Here is an 18,943-nt window from a genome sequence, read left to right on the forward strand (position 1 = left end):
CACAAAGCCTGGCAGTTCGACGACAGAGCCATAGAGTGCCCGGTCGCAGATTTGAAGCGCGAGGATCTGGTAGCACGGAGCATCAAAGGCATCAAAGAGCCATTTCTCGAGAAACCTGGACGTCAGCGCACAGCTTTTGCAGCGGCGAGGACCCGAAACACGCTTGTTCGCTCGGGAGAAGCGTGTTTCGGCGTCTTCCCGCAGTCACGTGGCTCTCCTCTCATCCGTTGTCTGCCGCTCCACCTTTTCCATTTCGGCGGCCGCTTCTGGTGGCGATCTGCCAGGCTTTGTCAATATATAGGAGGCTATGACCCAACGCTAGCTGCTTTTGTCTCTACTCGCTCTTCGAACATGATCGAACGCCGAACGCCGGTGTCCGGCTTTTGGCTTTAACGTGTTCGAAACAAAGAGCAAGTAGCGACAAGGACAGCATATCTTTGCATCTACGCAGTTGGAATGGATTACGCAGTAACTACTCCAACTGGAGCTCGGCGTTCCGACGTCCCCGCCCGCTCGCAGCTTTGTTTTTTTAACTTTGTACTGGGCCACTAAACTCGTCAAACACAAAGTTGGGGCCGAAGTTGACGGAGCGCACCAATTGGCTTATCACGACGATGAATTGGCGCTTTTTTCGCCGACGTCAATCGGCGCGCTCCGAGAACTTCGAGCTTCAACTTTGTGTTTGACGAGTTTAGGGTCCCAGGTTATAAATTTGGCCTGTAAGGCTCAATTCATAAAGGAAAGAAGGTGACATAAAAGTGACTGCCGAGCAGCTCTCAGTTCTCAAGCATTTAGAAGCAACGTGTCCTGGTGGAGACACGCGGCCATTGAGGCTTAACAACTTCCCGCTGTCCAAACATATACCCCCAACACGCAATTATTCTCTCTAGTGCAGAGCTGGCATGATACGCACCTTGACAGAAGAGACCGCAATCCTGTAAAGGTCAATTTATCGCTTCTTACTAGTGACTTTTCTGGAATTATTATGGCCTTTCATAACCACAATGCCTGCCATTGTGGTTATGAAAGGTTGCAAAACTAACCACACGTCTAATATATATATATATATATATATATATATATATATATTGTTACAATTTCTACTTTCCTTTTGAACTGGTTTAATCACCGCACAGAGAGGTCCGACATGTTCGGTAGCTGGCTTCCAACTGCCTCGCGCACACGCACGAGCACGCGAGCACGACGAGCGTTCCCTTCGTCGCGTGCCGGTTGCTTCTCTTTTATGTTTTTTTGAAAATTAAATTGGGTTGTGTGTGTGTTTATACAGCCTAGAACTTGGTCTGCCTCACAGGGGCGACGAGTCTGCCAGCTGTAGATGAGAAATTTAGCCAGTGCGGTACAGCCGCTAGCCTGGGGTCTTTAACGTGCATCACGCAGTAGTGATACACGACCGCACGCCGGTACGATGCTCATCCAGATCGAAACGGGCAGGGTTCACCCCGTACTCAGCGTCTCCGCTACACTATCCCCCTCCCGTCCTTTGAAGACCGAGCAAGTCCTACAGAAGTCCCTGATACAAACACAGCCGGTCGCGGTGGACCACGAGGGCCCGTGATCTATCCGTGCGACGTATGCGATAGACCACATCACTGAGACGTTTGATGACGATGAAAGGTCCTTGCCGGTTACGCTGCAGTTTCGGAGACAGTCCTTTCTTGCGAGTCGGGTTGTAAAGCCATACTCTTTCCCCTGGAGAGAATGGGCGTGTTGTGACATGCGCGTCGTACCGGGCTTTCATGCGATCCAAGCCGCTCGCCAAACGCTGTCGAGCAAATGCGTGCACCCGCTCGAGGTTTGTTCTCAGTTCACCTACGTAGGACGCAGGGTTTGTGGTCGGCTCTGATGCTCATGGAAGGGCTAAATCACAGGGCGTGCGAAGGTCATGACCGAAGAGCATTGTGGCAGGCGTATAGCCAGTGACCTCATGAGCAGACGTGCGATATGCATACAAAAACAAAGGCACGATGCTATCTTAGTCATCTTGCTGATCACTGACGAACATGGACAGATGTTGTAGGATCGTTCGATTCATCCTCTCGACTAAACCGTTTGACTGCGGGTGGAGAAGCGTCGTTCTTGTCTTTTTGATGTTGAACAATTCGCAGACTTCTTGGAACACCCGAGATTCGAAGCTCCTGCCTTGGTCCGAGTGGATGCTCAGGGGAACTCCATACCGTGTAATCCAGTTCCTCACCAGAGCGTCGGCGATCTCGGAGGCGGTCTGGCTCGGTATAGGAATGACTTCCGGCCACTTCGTGAAATAGTCAACAATGACCAGCAGGAACCTGTTTCCAAGCTTAGATCGAGGAAACGGTCCAAGCACATCAATGCCGACGCGTTCAAAAGGTGCTCCCGTGACATGTTCTTGAAGCGGTGCTCGCTGTTTTACGTGAGGACCTTTCCGTGAGACGCACATGTCACATAGACGGCACCATTGCTTTACGTCATTGTGGCACTGCAGCCAGTAGAAGCGCTGCCGAATCTTTTTCAGGGTGCGGTTCACGCCGAAATGTCTTCCTTCAGGGCTTGTGTGCAGCTGATGAAACGCTTGAGAGCAGAGTCTTCGTGGCAGCACCAGTTGCCATACAACAGAGTTGCCCGCAGCGGACTCCCAGCGTCGGTAAAGAACACCGTCGCGCAGCAGCAAAGAGTCCCATTGCGCCAAGTAACTCTTGAGGGCCGGAGACAGCCGAGATACTTCCTTAGGATGGGGCCTGTTATTCTGTCTCTTCCATCTTACTAATGGGCCGATGTCCGGGTCGTCAAGTTGAGCGTTTCGAAGCTCTTCTGGCGTCCACGCTTCGTAGTCGCAGGGTAGGTTGGTTAGTGCGTTAAGCGTGTCGAAGCTGCGCTTTTCAATGCTCAAGCACTGCTTGCACTTTTTGCTACATGGCCTACGAGAGAGGCCATCGGCATTGGTGTGCTTTGAGCCGGAACGATGTTGTATGTCGAAGTCGTATTCATGCAGGCGTTCCAGCCAGCGGGCGACCTGACCATCAGGTGTCTTGAAGCTCAGCATCCATGTCAGCGATGCGTGGTCGGTTCGAATAACAAACTTCCGGCCCAGTAGATAGTGGTGAAAATGGGTGATGGCTTTGATGATGGCCAGCAACTCCCGTCGGGTGGTGCAATAATTGCGTTCGGGCTTCGTGAAGACCTTGCTATTGTAAGCAATGACGCGTTCTTGTCCGTCCTGCTCTTGTAATAAAACTGCGCCAATTGCCGAGGCGCTGGCGTCGGTGTCAAGAATGAAGCGTCCAGTCTCCTTCGGATACGCAAGTGTTGGCGGAGACGTGAGGGCTGTTTTGAGCGTCTCAAACGCGCGTTGGCATTCCGAGGACCAGACGAACTTCGCTTTCTTCTCAGTCAGAGCATACAAAGGCTTGGCGATGTGAGCGAAATCGGAGACAAATCTTCGATAGTACGATGCCAGTCCAATGAAGCTCTGCACGTCCGTGGTGGATCTCGGGGTTGGCCAATCAACGAGAGCAGAGAGTTTCCGAGGGTCTGTGGAAACGCCATCCGCCGAAATGATGTGGCCGAGGTATTCCACTTGCCTTGTAAACAGCGAACATTTCTTCGGTGTGAGCTTCAGGTTCGCATTTTGCAGGCGTGAAAAAACCAAGTTTAGATTCGCCAGATGGTCTGTGACTGTCTTGCCGAAGACGATGATGTCGTCAAGGTATACAAGGCAAATATTGCCTATGAGCTCGTTCAAGACAGATTCCATTAGCCTCTGAAATGTAGCTGGAGCATTGCAGAGTCCAAATGGCATTACTCTGAACTGATACGAGCCGATACCTGTGGTGAAGGCGGTCTTCTCGCGGTCTTCTGGTTGCACCGGGACCTGCCAATATCCGCTTTTGAGGTAAAGTGTCGAAAACTATGTGCACCCAGCGAGGGCATCCAAGATGTCATTAGTCCGAGGAAGTGGAAAAGAGTCTTTCTTAGTGACGTCGTTGAGTTTTCGATAGTCTATGCAAAATCGAGTTGTACCGTTCTTCTTTGTCACTAGCGTAACGGGTGATGACCAGGGGGAACATGCTGGTTCAATCACGCCCTGTTGAAGCATTGTTTTCACCAAGTCGTCGACGTGAGACCTCTGTGTGAGAGGAATGCGCCGAGGGCATTGTCGAATGGGAGAAGCCTGTCCTGTCACAATCCGGTGTGTCGCCACCGATGTCAGCCCTATATCTGCGTCTCCCGTGCTGAAAAGGCTTGTGAATTTTTCAAGCAGCTGGCAAAACCTCTCAGCATCGAGTTTATCGAGACAAGCAGACGCGCCTTCGTATAATGGTAATACGTGCGCAGCTAGCTTAATAGAGGATGTGCGAGGACACATATACGGGAGGGTGTCGTTTATTGGCAGCCCAGTGTCGTAGAGGACCGTCACCTTGGCGGCGCCTAGGGGAAACGAGTCAGTTTTGAGATGCAGCAATCCAGCGTTGAAATCGAGCACGCACTTGTGTGCTTTGAGGAAATCGACGCCCAGGATGCACTGCTCCTCGATAGCGGCAACGACAACAGGCAGCGAAGCGTGAAGGCTACCCACGGAGAAGGGTACAGTTGTGGAGCCTAGTACAGCTACCATGTCTCCCGTTGCGGTTTGCAGAGCATAGCTGTGAGAGCTTTGTGGAACAGCACGATTCGATTTCATCAAAACTTCCGGTCTAATTACCGAGGTTGTAGCTCCGGTATCCACAAGTGCGCGTACCGAAACTCCGTCGACGACGCCCTGAGGGTAGATAGATGTAAGTGGTGCTGTCAAGACACGCGTTGATGTGATTATCCGCGGCGATGTTGCTGTTGGGTTCCGGCTGCTGGGGTGATACGTGGGACATTGTGCCCGCGTGTGGCCCTGCTGATGGCAGTTCCAGCAAACTGGGGCTGGAGGCGCATGTGTTGCTGTTGTCGGGGCTTGCGGCTGCGTAGGAGGCCTCAGAACCGTAGATCGTGATCCTTGTCGAGCAGCTTCTATCTCCAGCGCGCCCGTGTGTGCTGCTCGGAGAGTCTTGGGGCGTGCTAGGCGAACCGCATCCTGCACCTCAACGGAGGAGATGGCGTCAATGAACGCCATGGTTGCCACAGCGTCAATTGTGTCTTGTGGGCAACCAGGAAATGCAAGATGGGCGAGGCGCTCGATGTCGTCGGCGGCTTGAGAAACTGTCTCGGTTGCAGACTGACGACGGTTGCGAAGTTGGGCGTGATGAAGAAAGCGGAGGGGTCCTTCCCCGTAGCGCTCGTTCAGTGCCGCGACCAAGGCTTCGTAGGAATCGCGGGTATCGGGTGGTAGGTAGTGTAGTACTGTCAAAGCTGGTCCGGTTAGATGGGCGGCTAAGGCTTGTGCCTTTTGAGCCGGAGACCATTGGTTAGCGTCAGCAATGAGGTTGAACTGGGATACGTAAGGCGCCCAAGGAACGGTACCGTCAAATGTGGATGGCTTGAGACGCAGGGTTGAAAGTCGGGTAGCGTTCTGAACCGGGGGGCTTGCGGTGCGCTGCTCCTCGAGTTCAGGGAATCGAGACTCCAAGCGTTGAAAACGTTCTGTCATGGAGGCAGTGAAGTCCTGAATGGATGATGTCATAGTCTGGAGAAGCAGGCTCTCTCGTCGAGCGTAGGACGCTTCGGCTTGTTGGAGCCAGCTTTTAAAGAAAGCCATGGGTTCGGACGCTGTCGGGTCTGAAGAAGCGAGATTTTTGGCGCCGGTAGTTGCGGTGTGGTCCCCTTCGGGACTGGTAGGAGGTTCCATTGCCCGGGGAAGGCGTCGGCCCGAACGGAGCTCCACTTCTGACACCAGTGTTACAATTTCTACTTTCCTTTTTAACTGGTTTAATCACCGCACAGAGAGGTCCGACATGTTCGGTGGCTGGCTTCCAACTGCCTCGCGCACACGCACGAGCACGACGAGCGTTCCCTTCGTCGCGTGCCGGTTGCTTCTCTTTTATATTTTTTTTGTTCACCCCATACTCAGCGTCTCCGCTACAATATACAGGGTGTCACAAAAGAAAATTTACACGGTCTTTTTTACCGCAAAAATAAACTAGGCATCGCCGAACGCTCATTCTTCGCCCAAAGGTAGAGCTACAGGTCACAACCAGATGCCAAAGTTTCAGCCCGATCCGATAACTTAATTAAAAGTTATAAGTGGTTTTCTGAAAATCTCAATGGGAAAATGGCGGCCGACGGAGTTTTCAAACACATGGGGCTCTATGGCACCAGAAACCGAAAACAGGCAAAAATGGGCTCCATTTTCCCATTGAAGTTTTCAGAAAATCACTTATAACTTTTGATTAAGTTATCGGATCGGACTGAAACTTTGGCATTTGGTTGTGACCTCTAGCTCTACCTTTGGGCGGAGAATGAGCGTTCGGCGATTCGTAGTTTATTTTTGCGGTAAAAAAGACCGTGTAAATTTTCTTTTGTGACACCCTGTATATATATATATATATATATATGTATATATATTATTATAGGCCGACGAAGAGGAGGACGAAGCGTAGAATGGGTGCTCTAGAGAACGTTAACTGGCATTCCGTCAGCCGGAACTGTAGTTGACTCCAGTGAGCCTGTAACATTTTGGTGGCAGCGGTGGGATCACTTCTAAACTTCCATGGCGAATCCACTGCACATTACGTTCCACTCCGGCAACACTTCGCAGCGAGCAGCTGAAAATGGCTTCTCCGTGAGCCTTCCAACGCAGCTACAACGCCTTCAAACTGACTTGAATGTTCTTCCGAGTGACATCAATGGGCCACAAAGGGACGCTTTGGGGATTTCTGTAGAGGACCTCAACACCTGTCCATCCACTCTGGATGAAGGTGGGATCGTTTCAACAGTTGGCCCCTTGACGAATGTGAACCGAGGTACCCGTGCAATGACTAATCCGTCACTGAAGTTAAAACCCTTCGACGGCAGCGTGCCAGTTCACCTTTATCGGTACCAGACTGAAACTCTTGCACAAGCCAACGGCTGGACAGAAGACGACAAAGTGCACGCGATCGTCTCCCAGTTGCAAGGACCCAGCTCTAGACGTGCTTTACCAATTCGACGGTATTCCCCTATCATTCCCGGCCCTACGTGAAGCACTGGAGTGACATTTTGGAGCTAGACATCTCCAACAAGTGCACAGCTCGGAATTAAGTTTACGCCGTCAGCGCTCTCACGAAACCCTTCAGGAGATGGCAGCCGACATCTTGCGCTTGATTGTCAAGGCACATCCTGTATCATGCCGAAATGGTACCGCATGCCAATCTTATCGTTCTGCTTATGCTATGTCATCTATAGCACTGAGTCATGCCGCAGGTACCGCCCCCCTGTTTTCGGCTATATAAGCGATGCCAAATAAACCTTGGATGTTGTTGCGTTCACGAAGTCAGCAGTGTCGGACTGACTTTCTTGTCAGCTGAGAGCCAGCTGATACATGGTGTCAGAAGTGGCCCACGCGACCACACCAGAACCGTCAGCAGGAGGCAGTCATGGAACCACTCAAGCAGCCCGACCCTTTGCTCCTGTCGGGAAATGTTCAGAAGAACTGGACGCTCTTCAAACAGAAGTTCGAGCTGTACCTGCAAGCGACGGCGCCAGACAAACCAAGAACGGAAGCTACCAAGGCGGCCACACTTTTGACTATCGCCGGTGATGACGCCCTAGAGATCTTCAATAACTTCGTCTTCGCTGAGGGTGAAAGCAAGGAGGATTACAAGACCCTTGTCGCAAAGTTCGAGGACTACTGCGCGGACCAGCAGAACGAGGTGTACGAAAGATACGTATTTCGGACAAGAACGCAAGACGAGGCGGAACCGGTGGAGCAGTTTATCCGCGTCCTCAGGAAACAAGCAAGGTACTGCAACTTCGGACAACTTTCAGATTCAATGATTCGCGATCAAATCGTCTTCGGCACTAACAACAAAAAGTTACGGGAGAAAATGCTTAGGGAAAAGGATTTGACGCTCCAGAAAGCAGAACAAACCTGCAAAGCCGCAGAAGCCTCCGCTAAACAAAATGAAGCATGGTATGCCCACGAAGAAAAGGTGGACTCAACCACAAAAGGCTACCAGCGCCGCTCAGATGCTTCAAGAACCGAACAGTGCTTCAAGTGCAACAGGAGGCACGAAAAGAGGAAATGCCTGCTTTTGGGAAGACTTGCTATGCCTGTCAGGGACGCAACCACTTCGCAGCTTCTTGCAACAAACAAGTCAGCGAGGTGAAGCACGACGACGAGGGCTTCGACATCTTGGACCTGGGTGTTTGTGGCATCGAGAAGGAACGGGACTGGATTGTCAAGGCCCAGCTAGCGGAGCAAGTGGTCTCGCTGAAGGTAGACACCGGCTCCCAAGCCAACCTGTTGCCCCTGTCGGTGTACAAGAGACTGCACCCTAAGCCGTTTTTAAGACCAAGCCACGCGGTCTTGCGCTCGTACAGCGGCAATATCATCAAACACTGCGGCGTCACAACACAGGAGGTTACGATCAACCAGCATCACTGCCGCGTCGACTTTTTCATTGTTAAACGAAGTCAGGCCATTCTCGGGCTACAGGCAAGTGAGCTCCTGGGACTGGTGTCCCGAACGGTGAACTCTGTAAGCACGGGCAGCGCCGTTCCGGTGACCCAAGAATTCGCCCACCTGTTCCAAGGCACCGGCTGCGTAAAGCGACGGTACCGAATGGTACTACATGACGATGCCGTGCCAGTGGTTCAGCCTGCACGACGGGTGCCCTTGGCACTGCGAGAGCCCCTGCGGGAAGAACTGCAGCGCATGGAGAAGGCCACCATCATCCGGAAAGTGGATGAACCCACTGACTGGGTAAGCCCTCTTGTTATTGTGAAGAAAAAAGATGGCAGCCTTAGGCTATGCATGGACCCTAGAAATATTAACGCGTGCTTGAAGCGTGAACACTACCAGATGCCACAGCGCGAAGATATCGAGGCTGAGCTTCACGGGGCGAAGTTTTTTTCCCGGCTTGACGCTAACTCGGGGTTTCATCAGATTCCAATGGACGAAGCTACGTCAAGGATCTGTACGTTCGGCACTCCGTTCGGTCGCTACCGTTTCCTTAGGCTTCCGTTTGGAATCTCGTCAGCACCCGAGGTATTCCAGAAAACGCTGAGCGAGATATTTGACCCATTACCAGGAGTAAGGGTTTACATAGACGATATTTTGGTGTGGGGAAGCTCTAAACACGAGCATGACGAGCGCCTCAAGGTCACTCTCCGTGAAGCGGAACGAGCGGGCTTGACGTTCAACTTGGCAAAGTGCAAGTTCGGCGTGCAGGAAATTTCCTTCCTGGGGGACGTGATAAGCGAGGTCGGAATCCGCCCAAATCATAGGTTGGTGAGTTGCCTGCGCGAGATGCCAGCACCAACCGATAAGCTCGGCGTACAGCGGATGTTGGGAGTGGTAAACTATTTTGGAAAATATTTACCTGCGCTCAGCGAGAAAACAAAGCTTCTACGAAGTTTAATACCTAAGGACACTGTCTTCGAATGAACAGAAAACCACGCACAAGAATGGACTGTGCTCTGCGAAGTACTCGGCAAAGTACCATTACTAGCGATTTTTGACCCCACAAAAGAAACAAAGATAACGTCAGACGCCTCAAAGGATGGCCTCGGATCGGCGATACTGCAGCGTCATGGTAGTAGCTGGCGTCCTATTGCCTATGCCTCCCGGGTAATGACAGAGGTGGAAAGTCGTTACTCACAGATTGAAAAAGAAGCCATGGGAATTACGTACGGCTGTGAAAAATTCCATCACTTCATCTATGGACGGCGCGTTTTCATAGAAACTGACCATAAACCTCTTATCGCTATTTCATCGAAGGACATAGGGGACATGCCACCAAGACTGCAACGTTTTTTCCTTCGCCTGATGATTTACGATTACAAACTACAGTTTATTCCAGGCAAAGAATTGGTCCTGGCTGACATGCTCTCAAGGGCGGCGCCTGCTGCGTCAGGGGACACCGCTGGCTTTATCGACGTTCAGGTACATGCTGTCGGCATTCTGTCATCCTTAGTAAGTGAAGCAACAAAACTGCGTTTCGCTGAAGAAACCCGCAAGGATCCAGAGTTGCAAAAGGTTGTCAAAAACATATCCAGCAATAAAGCCGTCGAAGGGGAACTTAAACCGTTCGCTTCGGACCTTTCCGTAGTAGAAGTAATTTTGTTGAAAGGGTGCAAAGTTGTCGTTCCCAAGAAACTACGACCGGAAATGCTCGGACGGATTCACGAAGGCCATCTGGGCTTAAACAAGTGCAAGGCTAGGGCACGACGTCTAGTTTTCTGGCCAGGCCTAAATTCAGACATTGAGTCGCTTGTAAGAAAGTGTGCCGCATGTACAACTTATGCATACAAGCAACCAAGCGAACCACTTTTGCTTCGTCAAGTTCCGGATTATCCCTGGTACAGGGTCGGTGTAGATCTTTTTCATTACGCCGGAAGTGCGTACCTCGCAGTGTTTGATGCACACTCCAACTTTCCAGAAGTTGAAAAGCTCGGCGACACGTCTGCAAGCACGGTTATCGGCAAACTGTGTGCCATCTTTTCAAGATACGGAATTCCGGTGGAGGTTTGCACAGATAATGGACCCCAGTTTTCGTGCCGGGACTTTGCCGCGTTTGCCAACCGATATGATTTTAAGCACATCACCTCAAGCCCCGAGTTTCCTCGTTCCAACGGTCTCGCGGAGAAGGGCGTACAGATTATTAAGAGGCTCCTAAAGAAAACTGGAGATGCGCGTGAAGATTTCTGGTTGGGCTTACTCGGCTACCGTTCTTCCCCTCTAGAGGACGGCCGTGCGCCGGGAGAGCTGCTGCAAGGCAGACGCCTGCGTACGCGACTTCCCGACTTCAGCTTACAGCCGGCATCCACCGTCAAGAAGCATCGCCAGCCAGAGACCGCGGGGCAGCGACTCCAGCCGCTCTATAAAGGACAAGTCGTCCGAGTGAGGAGTAAGACCTGGTCTTCAAAGGCTAAGGTCACGGGTACAGCGGCGCCCAGATCGTACAACGTTGAGACGGAAAGTGGAACAACTCTACGGCGGAACCGTCAGCATCTTCTGGCAACACCGGAAACATTCAATCGCGACTCGTCAGCTGACAGCGATGCCAGTGACTTTGAAGACGCCGGAGCGGAAGTACAACTTCATCCAGGGGCTCAAGGAAGAGCCAACGAAACTCCTCGTGCGCAGACAACTCCTCAAACTGTTCAAGGAACACCAAACGCGGCTCCACCAGCGCCGAGAAGATCTACGCGAGCTACTGTTGCACCCAAGCGCTTGCAGTACGGGCAGCATTTCGAACAAATTATTTAGCATTGTTTCCCCTTGTCGTTTGTTAACCTAGGTTGTTTTATGCCTTTCTTACTAAACAAAGGGGGATGTATCATGCCGATATGGTACCGCATGCCAATCTTATCATTCTGCTTATGCTATGTCATCTATAGCACTGAGTCATGCCGCAGGTACCGCCCCCCTGTTTTCGGCTATATAAGCGATGCCAAATAAACCTTGGATGTTGTTGCGTTCACGAAGTCAGCAGTGTCGGACTGACTTTCTTGTCAGCTGAGAGCCAGCTGATACACATCCTGGAGCCCTAACAGACGCAAAGGATAAGATTGGCACCTCCGCTTTTGTAGACGCTATAGCTGATCCAGAGTTTCAAGTATTTGTACGTCTTTAACGACCTACAAACGTCAAAGATGCCCTGGATCAAGCGCTAAAAGCGGCAACTGCTCAAAGGGCCACAGAGTTTGTGCAGAGGGCTAGGCATCTACAAGAGCCACCATCACCACTTCCCGCCTTATCTTCGGCGCCCAAAAGGCGGCATGGTAGTAGGAAATACAATCCTACACAACAACCAGCCCGGTCTGAGGCCACTGATCAAGCTTCCAAGGTTAACGGTGGAGCGAGCACGGTGCTTTCTTCAGTAACTTCCCTAAAACTTCCTCTGACATCAGTGGCAAGTAACCAAACGACGGTTCCAAAATTTACTGTTTGAATCGAATGTATTGGATACCAAGATGCTCTTCTTGACACTGGAGCAGCAGTGAACGTTCTGGCATCATCCCTGGTTCCAGCAGACGCACGTCTTCGTCCAACGTCACTTGGATTGTTCACTGTGAACGGTACTGCAATTCACACCCTGGGTATTCTCACTTTGCAAGTGAAAACAGTTGAGAGTACATCACCAGTGGAGTTCGCGGTGCTCGAGAACTCTGTTTGCCCGGTAGTGCTTGGCTACGAGTAGTGCCGTAAGAATAACAATGAGTTTCCGGATTCAAGAGGCAACAGAATCGCAACATCGACAATTGACCACAGTAAGTTCTTATCAAGGCACAAGCTACATCTTGGTGCCGCTCGAGTTATCTTCAACGTATGGAATGTCACCACTGCACTTCTGAGAGATTCGCTAGACCGCGTTCAGAAAGTACTTCGAGCTTTGCCTGGCACCAACACAACAAGTCTCACACCTGTGACAAGCAACGTCTACGTGTGCAAAACGGTCACCATACCCCCCAGCTCTGCTGCGTGGGTTCCGGTGAATACGCCCGACCAGAGCTTCAGCGGCGACGTCATTTACGAACCTCTCCTTCAAGCTAAACCTGGACACGAGTTTGTCTCCCCCCAAACTTTGGCATCTTCTCTGCGGGGAAACTTCGTCATCTTGGCTATAAATATTGGATTGAACGACATCACGCTAAAATCTGGGGAACAAGTCGGAACCGCCCAGCCCTCCTGCCCTGAAGTGCAGGTGAATACAGTCGCACTTGAATTCAACTCACAGGCAGACATACCCAGTCTTCCATGGGAAAAATTTAATGTTAATCCTGACCTTGACGCAGAACAGATGACAGCACTTCGACAGCTCCTTCAACGTCATCGTAGCTGCATCGCACTTTCTCCAAATGAACTCGGCTGCACGTCTTTAGTCGAGCATTCCATCGGCACTGGGGACAGTCGACCTATTCACCAGTCACAGCGTAGCTTTTCTCCATCCGAACGAAGTGTTATTCAAACGCAAGTTAAGGACATGATTCAACAAGGGGTGGTCGTTCCTTTATCAAGCCCATGGTCCTTTCCAGTGGTGCTCGTCCGAAAAAAAGATGGCGCAATCCGGTTTTGTGTTGACTATAGAAAAATCAGCAGCCTTACGAAACAGGATGTGTACACCCTACCTCGTTTGGATGATGGCCTGGATCGACAACAGGGATCAGAATATTTCACCACCTTGGATCTCCTGTCAGGATATTGGCAGGTTGCGCTTGACCCCAAAGATGTAGAAAAATCTGCGTTTGTAACACCTGATGGACTCTACTAGTTTACAAGAATGCCTTTTGGGCTGTGTAATGCACCTGCCACAATTTAGAGATTAATGGACAGGGTGCTAGGCCACTGAAGTGGACCATGGCACTCGTATACCTAGATGACGTAATCGTCTATGGAACCACATTTGATGAACAACCCCAAAGACTCACATCAGTATTGGATGCGTTCTCCTCTGCCAATCTGCACCTGAAACCGGAGAAGTGTTGCTTTGGGTATAAAGAAGTAACCTACCTTGGACACGTTGTATCGAAAAGAGGGATTACACCAGATCCTGTCAAGCTTCAGGCCTTCGCAGAGTATCCTGTTCCAACATCCTTAAAGGAAGTAAAAAGTTTCCAGGGATTTGCATCATATTTCCGCCGATTCATTTCTGACTATGCGCGCCGTGCGGCTCCAATGAACCTTCTGCTACGCAAGAATGTACCCTGGCGATGGACTGCAGAGGATCAAGCTTCATTTGAAGACCTGAAGGGTGCCTTGTCGAGTGCCCCAATTCTGGAACAATTTGACCCTGCTAAGCCGACCTATCTCCACACAGATGCCTGTGGAGAAGGACTCGGTGCTGTTTTGTTGCAACAAGATGACGACGACACGCAACGTGTTGTTTCATACGCAAGTCGCCGTCTGACGGACGCAGAACAGCGGTATCATTCTTCAGAACTTGAGTGTCTTGCACTAGTCTGGTCAGTGCAACACTTCCGGCCATATCTCTACGGCCGACACTTCACTGTTGTGACCGATAACTCAGCCTTGACATGGCTCCAAAGCAAGAAAGATCTAACGGCCAAACTAGCTCGTTGGTCGATTTTACTTCAAGAACATAACTTCACAATTGTTCATCGGAGTGGCAAAGAACACTAAGATGCAGACTTTTTATCTCGTCATCCGTCATCCGATGAATGACATGCCGGATTCTCCTGACCACGATGCTTGCTTTTGTGCGCCTACATTTAATTTGAACGCAGGCCAGGAACAAGATTGTGAAATCCAGGACATCGTGTCTCGACTTCAAACGGCTGACGTACCACCCACGACTAATCGCCTACGTAAAGCGTACCAGATTCGTGCCGGGTTACTTTGCCATCGCAGTTCCAGCACTAAACATTGGGTGCCAGTTGTCCCTTCTTCACTACGCGGAGCGGTATTGCATCTTTGTCATGACGACCCTACGACGGGGCATCTAGGCCGTGACAAAACTTTCCAGAAGGTATTAGAAAGGTACTGGTGGTCTGGGCTTCGAAAGGACGTGGCAAGCTACGTAGCCTCTTGCTCACAATGTCAGCAGCGCAAGTCACCAAATACAAGCAAGCCATGTGAACTTCACCCCATACCACCACCTGAGGCTCCATTCAAGGTGGGGGGAATGGACCATCTCGGGCCTTTTCCACGTACATCAGACGGAAACCGCTTCATTCTAGTGGCAGTAGATCATCTTACCAAAGGGGTAGAGTTATGCACCGTGGCCAGTACTTCAACCGAAAAAGTCGTGCGGTTCCTTAGAACCCAGCTTCTCCTGCGACACGGAGTGCCACGGATAATCATAACTGATCGAGGTACAGCTTTTACCTCTGCCGTGTTTTCAGAAGAGCTAGACTCTCAAGGCATAACTCATGCTAAAGCAGCTCCCTACCGACCGCAGACGAACGGGTTGGTTAAGCGAGCTAACAGAACAATTGCTGAAATTCTTTATTCGTACTTTAATGTCAAACACACTGATTGGGACACTTTTGTTACTTTTGCCGCGTTCGCGATGAATACCGTGAAGCAGTCAAGCACCACTTATACACAATTTCAACTTGTTCATGGTAGAACGGTGGTGCTTCCTCAAGAATGCTCATCATCTGTAACGTGCCGGAATAGGGGAGACGATGTGCTGACAGTAACTTTCAGCACCGCCTAGATGACGGACGAGAACGAGCCAAGAATGGCTATATTACATTCCCAACAGCGTGCGGCATCTCGATACAGTGCTCCTGGCTCGACACCATGTCTATCTCCGGGTGACTTGGTCCTGGTTCGGAGGGAACAGCGAAAGAAAGGTCGAGCACAAAAGCTTCTGCCTAGGTATAGGGGTCCCTGTGAAGTCACTAAGAAAATTGGACCACTAACCTATGAAGTTCGAGGTTGGGGAACTTCACAGAAGACCAAGACATTTTCAGCGCATGTGCATCACCTGAAAATGTAAATCCCACGCACAAGTGCTCCTCCTTCTTCTCCGGGTCAGTGAACTGTGGGAATCAAAGGGCCGATGAATTGCTTTTTCTGCTGTGATGACTTTTACGTGGGAGGGGGAGTGTGTTAGAGGCCGACGAAGAGGAAGACGAGGTGTAGAATGGTGCCCTAGAAAATGTTAAGTGGCATTCCGTCAGCCGGAACTGAAGTTGACCCCCGTGAGCCTGTAACAATATATATATATATATATATATATATATATATATATATATATAGGAAAAGGTAGAGATTAATGATTTTCATTTTCGAGGCTTGAACTGGGTGATGTCATTATGTCGCATTCCAGATTAGGCAGGAAAAGTGCGGTGTACGAGGAAATTGTATGACGATTCAGCCATAAGACACACAAAAGCACAGTAAGGCATATTACACCATAGCGGCAGGTTGACTTATTTGAAAACTAAATTGAGTAAATCAAACAGCTAATGCGCTATATAGGTATCGACTTATTTTAAATAGTGCGTCGCCAAAGGATTTACGGAGGCTCTCTTTGGCTCGGGCCAATGCTACTGTACCTCCACCGGCCGGTGTCATGGGCATTGGACTGATCTCTACTATTTTCGGAATCACTGGCCTTTACCCTTTCCGTTACCTTATTTAGTATCGCGAAATTCGGAATAGTAATTGGGAAATGGGTAAGTGAAAATGCTGCCAAAACCTATATTCAAGCACACCCGCGCTTTTCAGTGCCGTGACGTCAGGGGAAGACAGGCTTGCCGTTCTTGCGGGTAGTCTAAAAATGGACTATGCTGGCCTTTTGTTTCGTTCCGCTGCGCAGGTGTGAGTGAGATTGAAAAGAATTTATTTGCCACCATGTAAGTGTTTGCAATCAGTTGGGTACAAAGTCTACAGTCCAAAGAGTGAACCCCTGCCTTCCGCCGACATCACTGTTTCATTGTTGCCAGTAGAGACTTTCACTTTGAAAAACACGGTGAGGACAAAATTGTAGATTCAATAACTTCGCAAAAAAAAAAAAAATTTGGCTCAATATTTGGATTACTATTTCAGCAATGTTTGTTGGTGTGTTTAGCAAATTTTCAGACAAATCGGGGACCATTAAGAAAACACCGGAGTCTCAGTTCCACTGATGCCTCATTTCGGCACCAAAATTAAATTGTTTGGACGTTCTATTTCAAATTTGTTATCCTTTCGTCTGGAATCGTCAACTTGATCGATGTTCTTTGACGATGGATGTTTCGTCACTGGGAATCTCTCGTTGATGAGGCTCCCGACGTCCAGCAATTATGCTTGCACTTGTGACTTCACTGGGAGACCTCCAAACCACTAAGACGTTCGTAAAGAATAACAATAATTTAATAAAATAATACAAAAATGTTTAAGTAGGCAATGCTACAAATTAATAAAATAGGGCAAGATATCGGCGCACACGCTGCCGGAGCGTGGTTAGGAGGGTGCTGCTGGGAAGTCGTCTCCGTCCACCACCACACCCAGACTAACGAATTCCCGCACACAACAACCAGAGCAGGCAGAAACACACTTCCTAGAATTGCATAAACAAGGTCCCGGTTCAAAACGTTGAGGGTTCGTGGCTGGTTGCGGGGTTGTCGCTGTAAATCGAGACGAGCCCTACGCTCCGCTCAAAAACACTGTACGCCTGGCTCCAGATGGCCCTCCACCCTGTGGGAGGTCGCGGGGTCTGTAGCGGGTTCCTTTCACGGAGACTCACTCTCGTTATCTGGCGTCGTCCTGCTGTTTACTATAAAACTGTACTTGTGAATTGAAAAGAAATGGGGTTCGCCTCCGCAACCCTTGATTTTCAGTTTGGCTGGAAGTTTGATCAGTTTGGCTTAGACATCTAAATGCTGGTGAATGACTGATGAAGTCTTCTGCTGCTCAGTTGAGCCGTGAGTTCAGCTAGATAAGTGATCTATTCATCCTTTATTCCCCACCCGGTTTTACTTCAGCAGCTCGAGTCGGAGCTGTGCCTCCTATATAAGTTACACTATGCCGTTCAGCTTCCCTCCAAGACGTGTCCAGGCTCGATGCTTCACCTCACAACACGCACGTACAGCTAGGTAGTGCCGCCTGGCGGACGTTCGTTTTGTCTATTTTTCTAGCATATTGTATTTACCTTATTATTGAAGATATATCATATATATGTTTTTTAACAACAAGCCGAACACTGTTCTGGATGTGACCGCCCTGATTCAAACGAGTTTCGCCGAGACCAAATACGAAACTACGAAACAAGCACGGCCAGGCATCGCTTTTGCAGCGCGAACGCGGGGAACGCTTGGCAGCTTGAACGTCTGCTTTGGCGGCAGTTTGGGGCTTTGGCGGTCACCTTGAATCGCGCGCATAGAAATAGTTGGCGCCGGGTCGTGTGCGGGTGAAAAGGTAGGAAAATAAGAGGTAATATTCCGTTGAAAACGGCGAGCTGGTCCCGAGCTGCCAGTCAAAAACATTTAGATTTCTTACTGTCGGTACTGCTGGGGCGACATCATTGAACCTCTTACGGAAGAGATGGTTGGCTTCACTACACAGCAGGTTTGTACGCCTAGGTGGCTCCACCGCACGGCAACCACACGTACTATTTGCCCTCTCCCTTCCGCTTGCCAGTGCTCGGAGCTGACAGGCATAGTGTAACTTATATAGGAGGCACTGGTCTGAGTTCCAAAGCTCACGTACAGTTTATACACACACTCTTAAAAAAAAGGGTGCGCAAAGGGACCAATCGCCATCTTTCATCCCCGCGACCCTAGCGCCCCCTATTCAGAAGCGGTAACTCGAGCAGTTCGTCCCGCGGGCATTTCGTTGCTCCCGTCTAAAGTTGATCCCCTAACGAATACTTTAATCCCCTCGCCAATAATGGCTGCCGCAGGCCTTCGATGAAGTGGACGAAGCATCACTCGAGTAGCTATTTTGGAAAGAAGCCTTGGCAAAACAAGATTTTGGCCCCGGGATTTAGAAATTGTGACTACACGCGCATATTTGGTGAATGTTTCCGACCGCGAAAAACACGAGAAAGGAATCCGAGCGACGCGGAGGCGCCGGTAACGAGGCTACCTACTCTCCGACTGCCGCGCGCGCGCCCGAGTTTGAACTGGAGGTGACGGTTGACCCAGTTGACCTGTGGCGGTGCGGTGGAAGCCTCGTCGGATGCAGTCGGAGCGGCGACCGATTGAACGGTGAGTTTTGATTGCTTTGGCTACTTGTAGAGCAGCAGAAATGTTATAGTCATTTCAGAACGTACTATCGCGGACAATATGAGCTGAAACAGCGCTCCGGCCTGTGCACGGTACTACCTGCGCCGCCTGTCGCTCCGCTCCCTAAACACGGCGCACCCTGAGGCCGAGATAAATTATCCCTTTCGCTCACTGCGCCACTGCGCTCTTCCGGCCGTCT

The 18,943-nt window shown here is 50.3% G+C and overlaps 1 protein-coding gene across 1 annotated transcript; it reads left to right on the plus strand.

Annotated features, from left to right (window-relative positions):
* The first annotated feature begins 5,146 nt into the window (after nt 1-5,146).
* On the plus strand, nt 5,147-11,524 carry LOC121838039. The gene is made up of 3 exons (XM_042294019.1): nt 5,147-5,310; nt 8,224-8,886; nt 11,482-11,524. The coding sequence occupies exons 1-3, from the start codon at nt 5,147-5,149 to the stop codon at nt 11,522-11,524; spliced, it is 870 nt and encodes a 289-aa protein (XP_042149953.1).
* Nucleotides 11,525-18,943: the final 7,419 nt, after the last annotated feature.

This window comes from Ixodes scapularis, unplaced genomic scaffold (genome assembly GCF_016920785.2).
Source record: "Ixodes scapularis isolate PalLabHiFi unplaced genomic scaffold, ASM1692078v2 PGA_scaffold5__190_contigs__length_132052651, whole genome shotgun sequence".
In the NCBI taxonomy this organism is placed as follows: Eukaryota; Metazoa; Arthropoda; class Arachnida; order Ixodida; family Ixodidae; genus Ixodes; species Ixodes scapularis.

Bases quoted from the DNA above. Each gene is read 5' to 3' on its own strand.
- LOC121838039 (XM_042294019.1), top strand. From the start codon at position 5,147: ATGGGCGAGGCGCTCGATGTCGTCGGCGGCTTGAGAAACTGTCTCGGT. The intron at 5,311-8,223 runs GTAGGTAGTGTA...ACAAGTCAGCGA, and splicing joins GGAATCGCGGGTATCGGGTG to GGTGAAGCACGACGACGAGG. The intron at 8,887-11,481 runs AAATATTAACGC...GTCATGCCGCAG, and splicing joins AGGCTATGCATGGACCCTAG to GTACCGCCCCCCTGTTTTCG.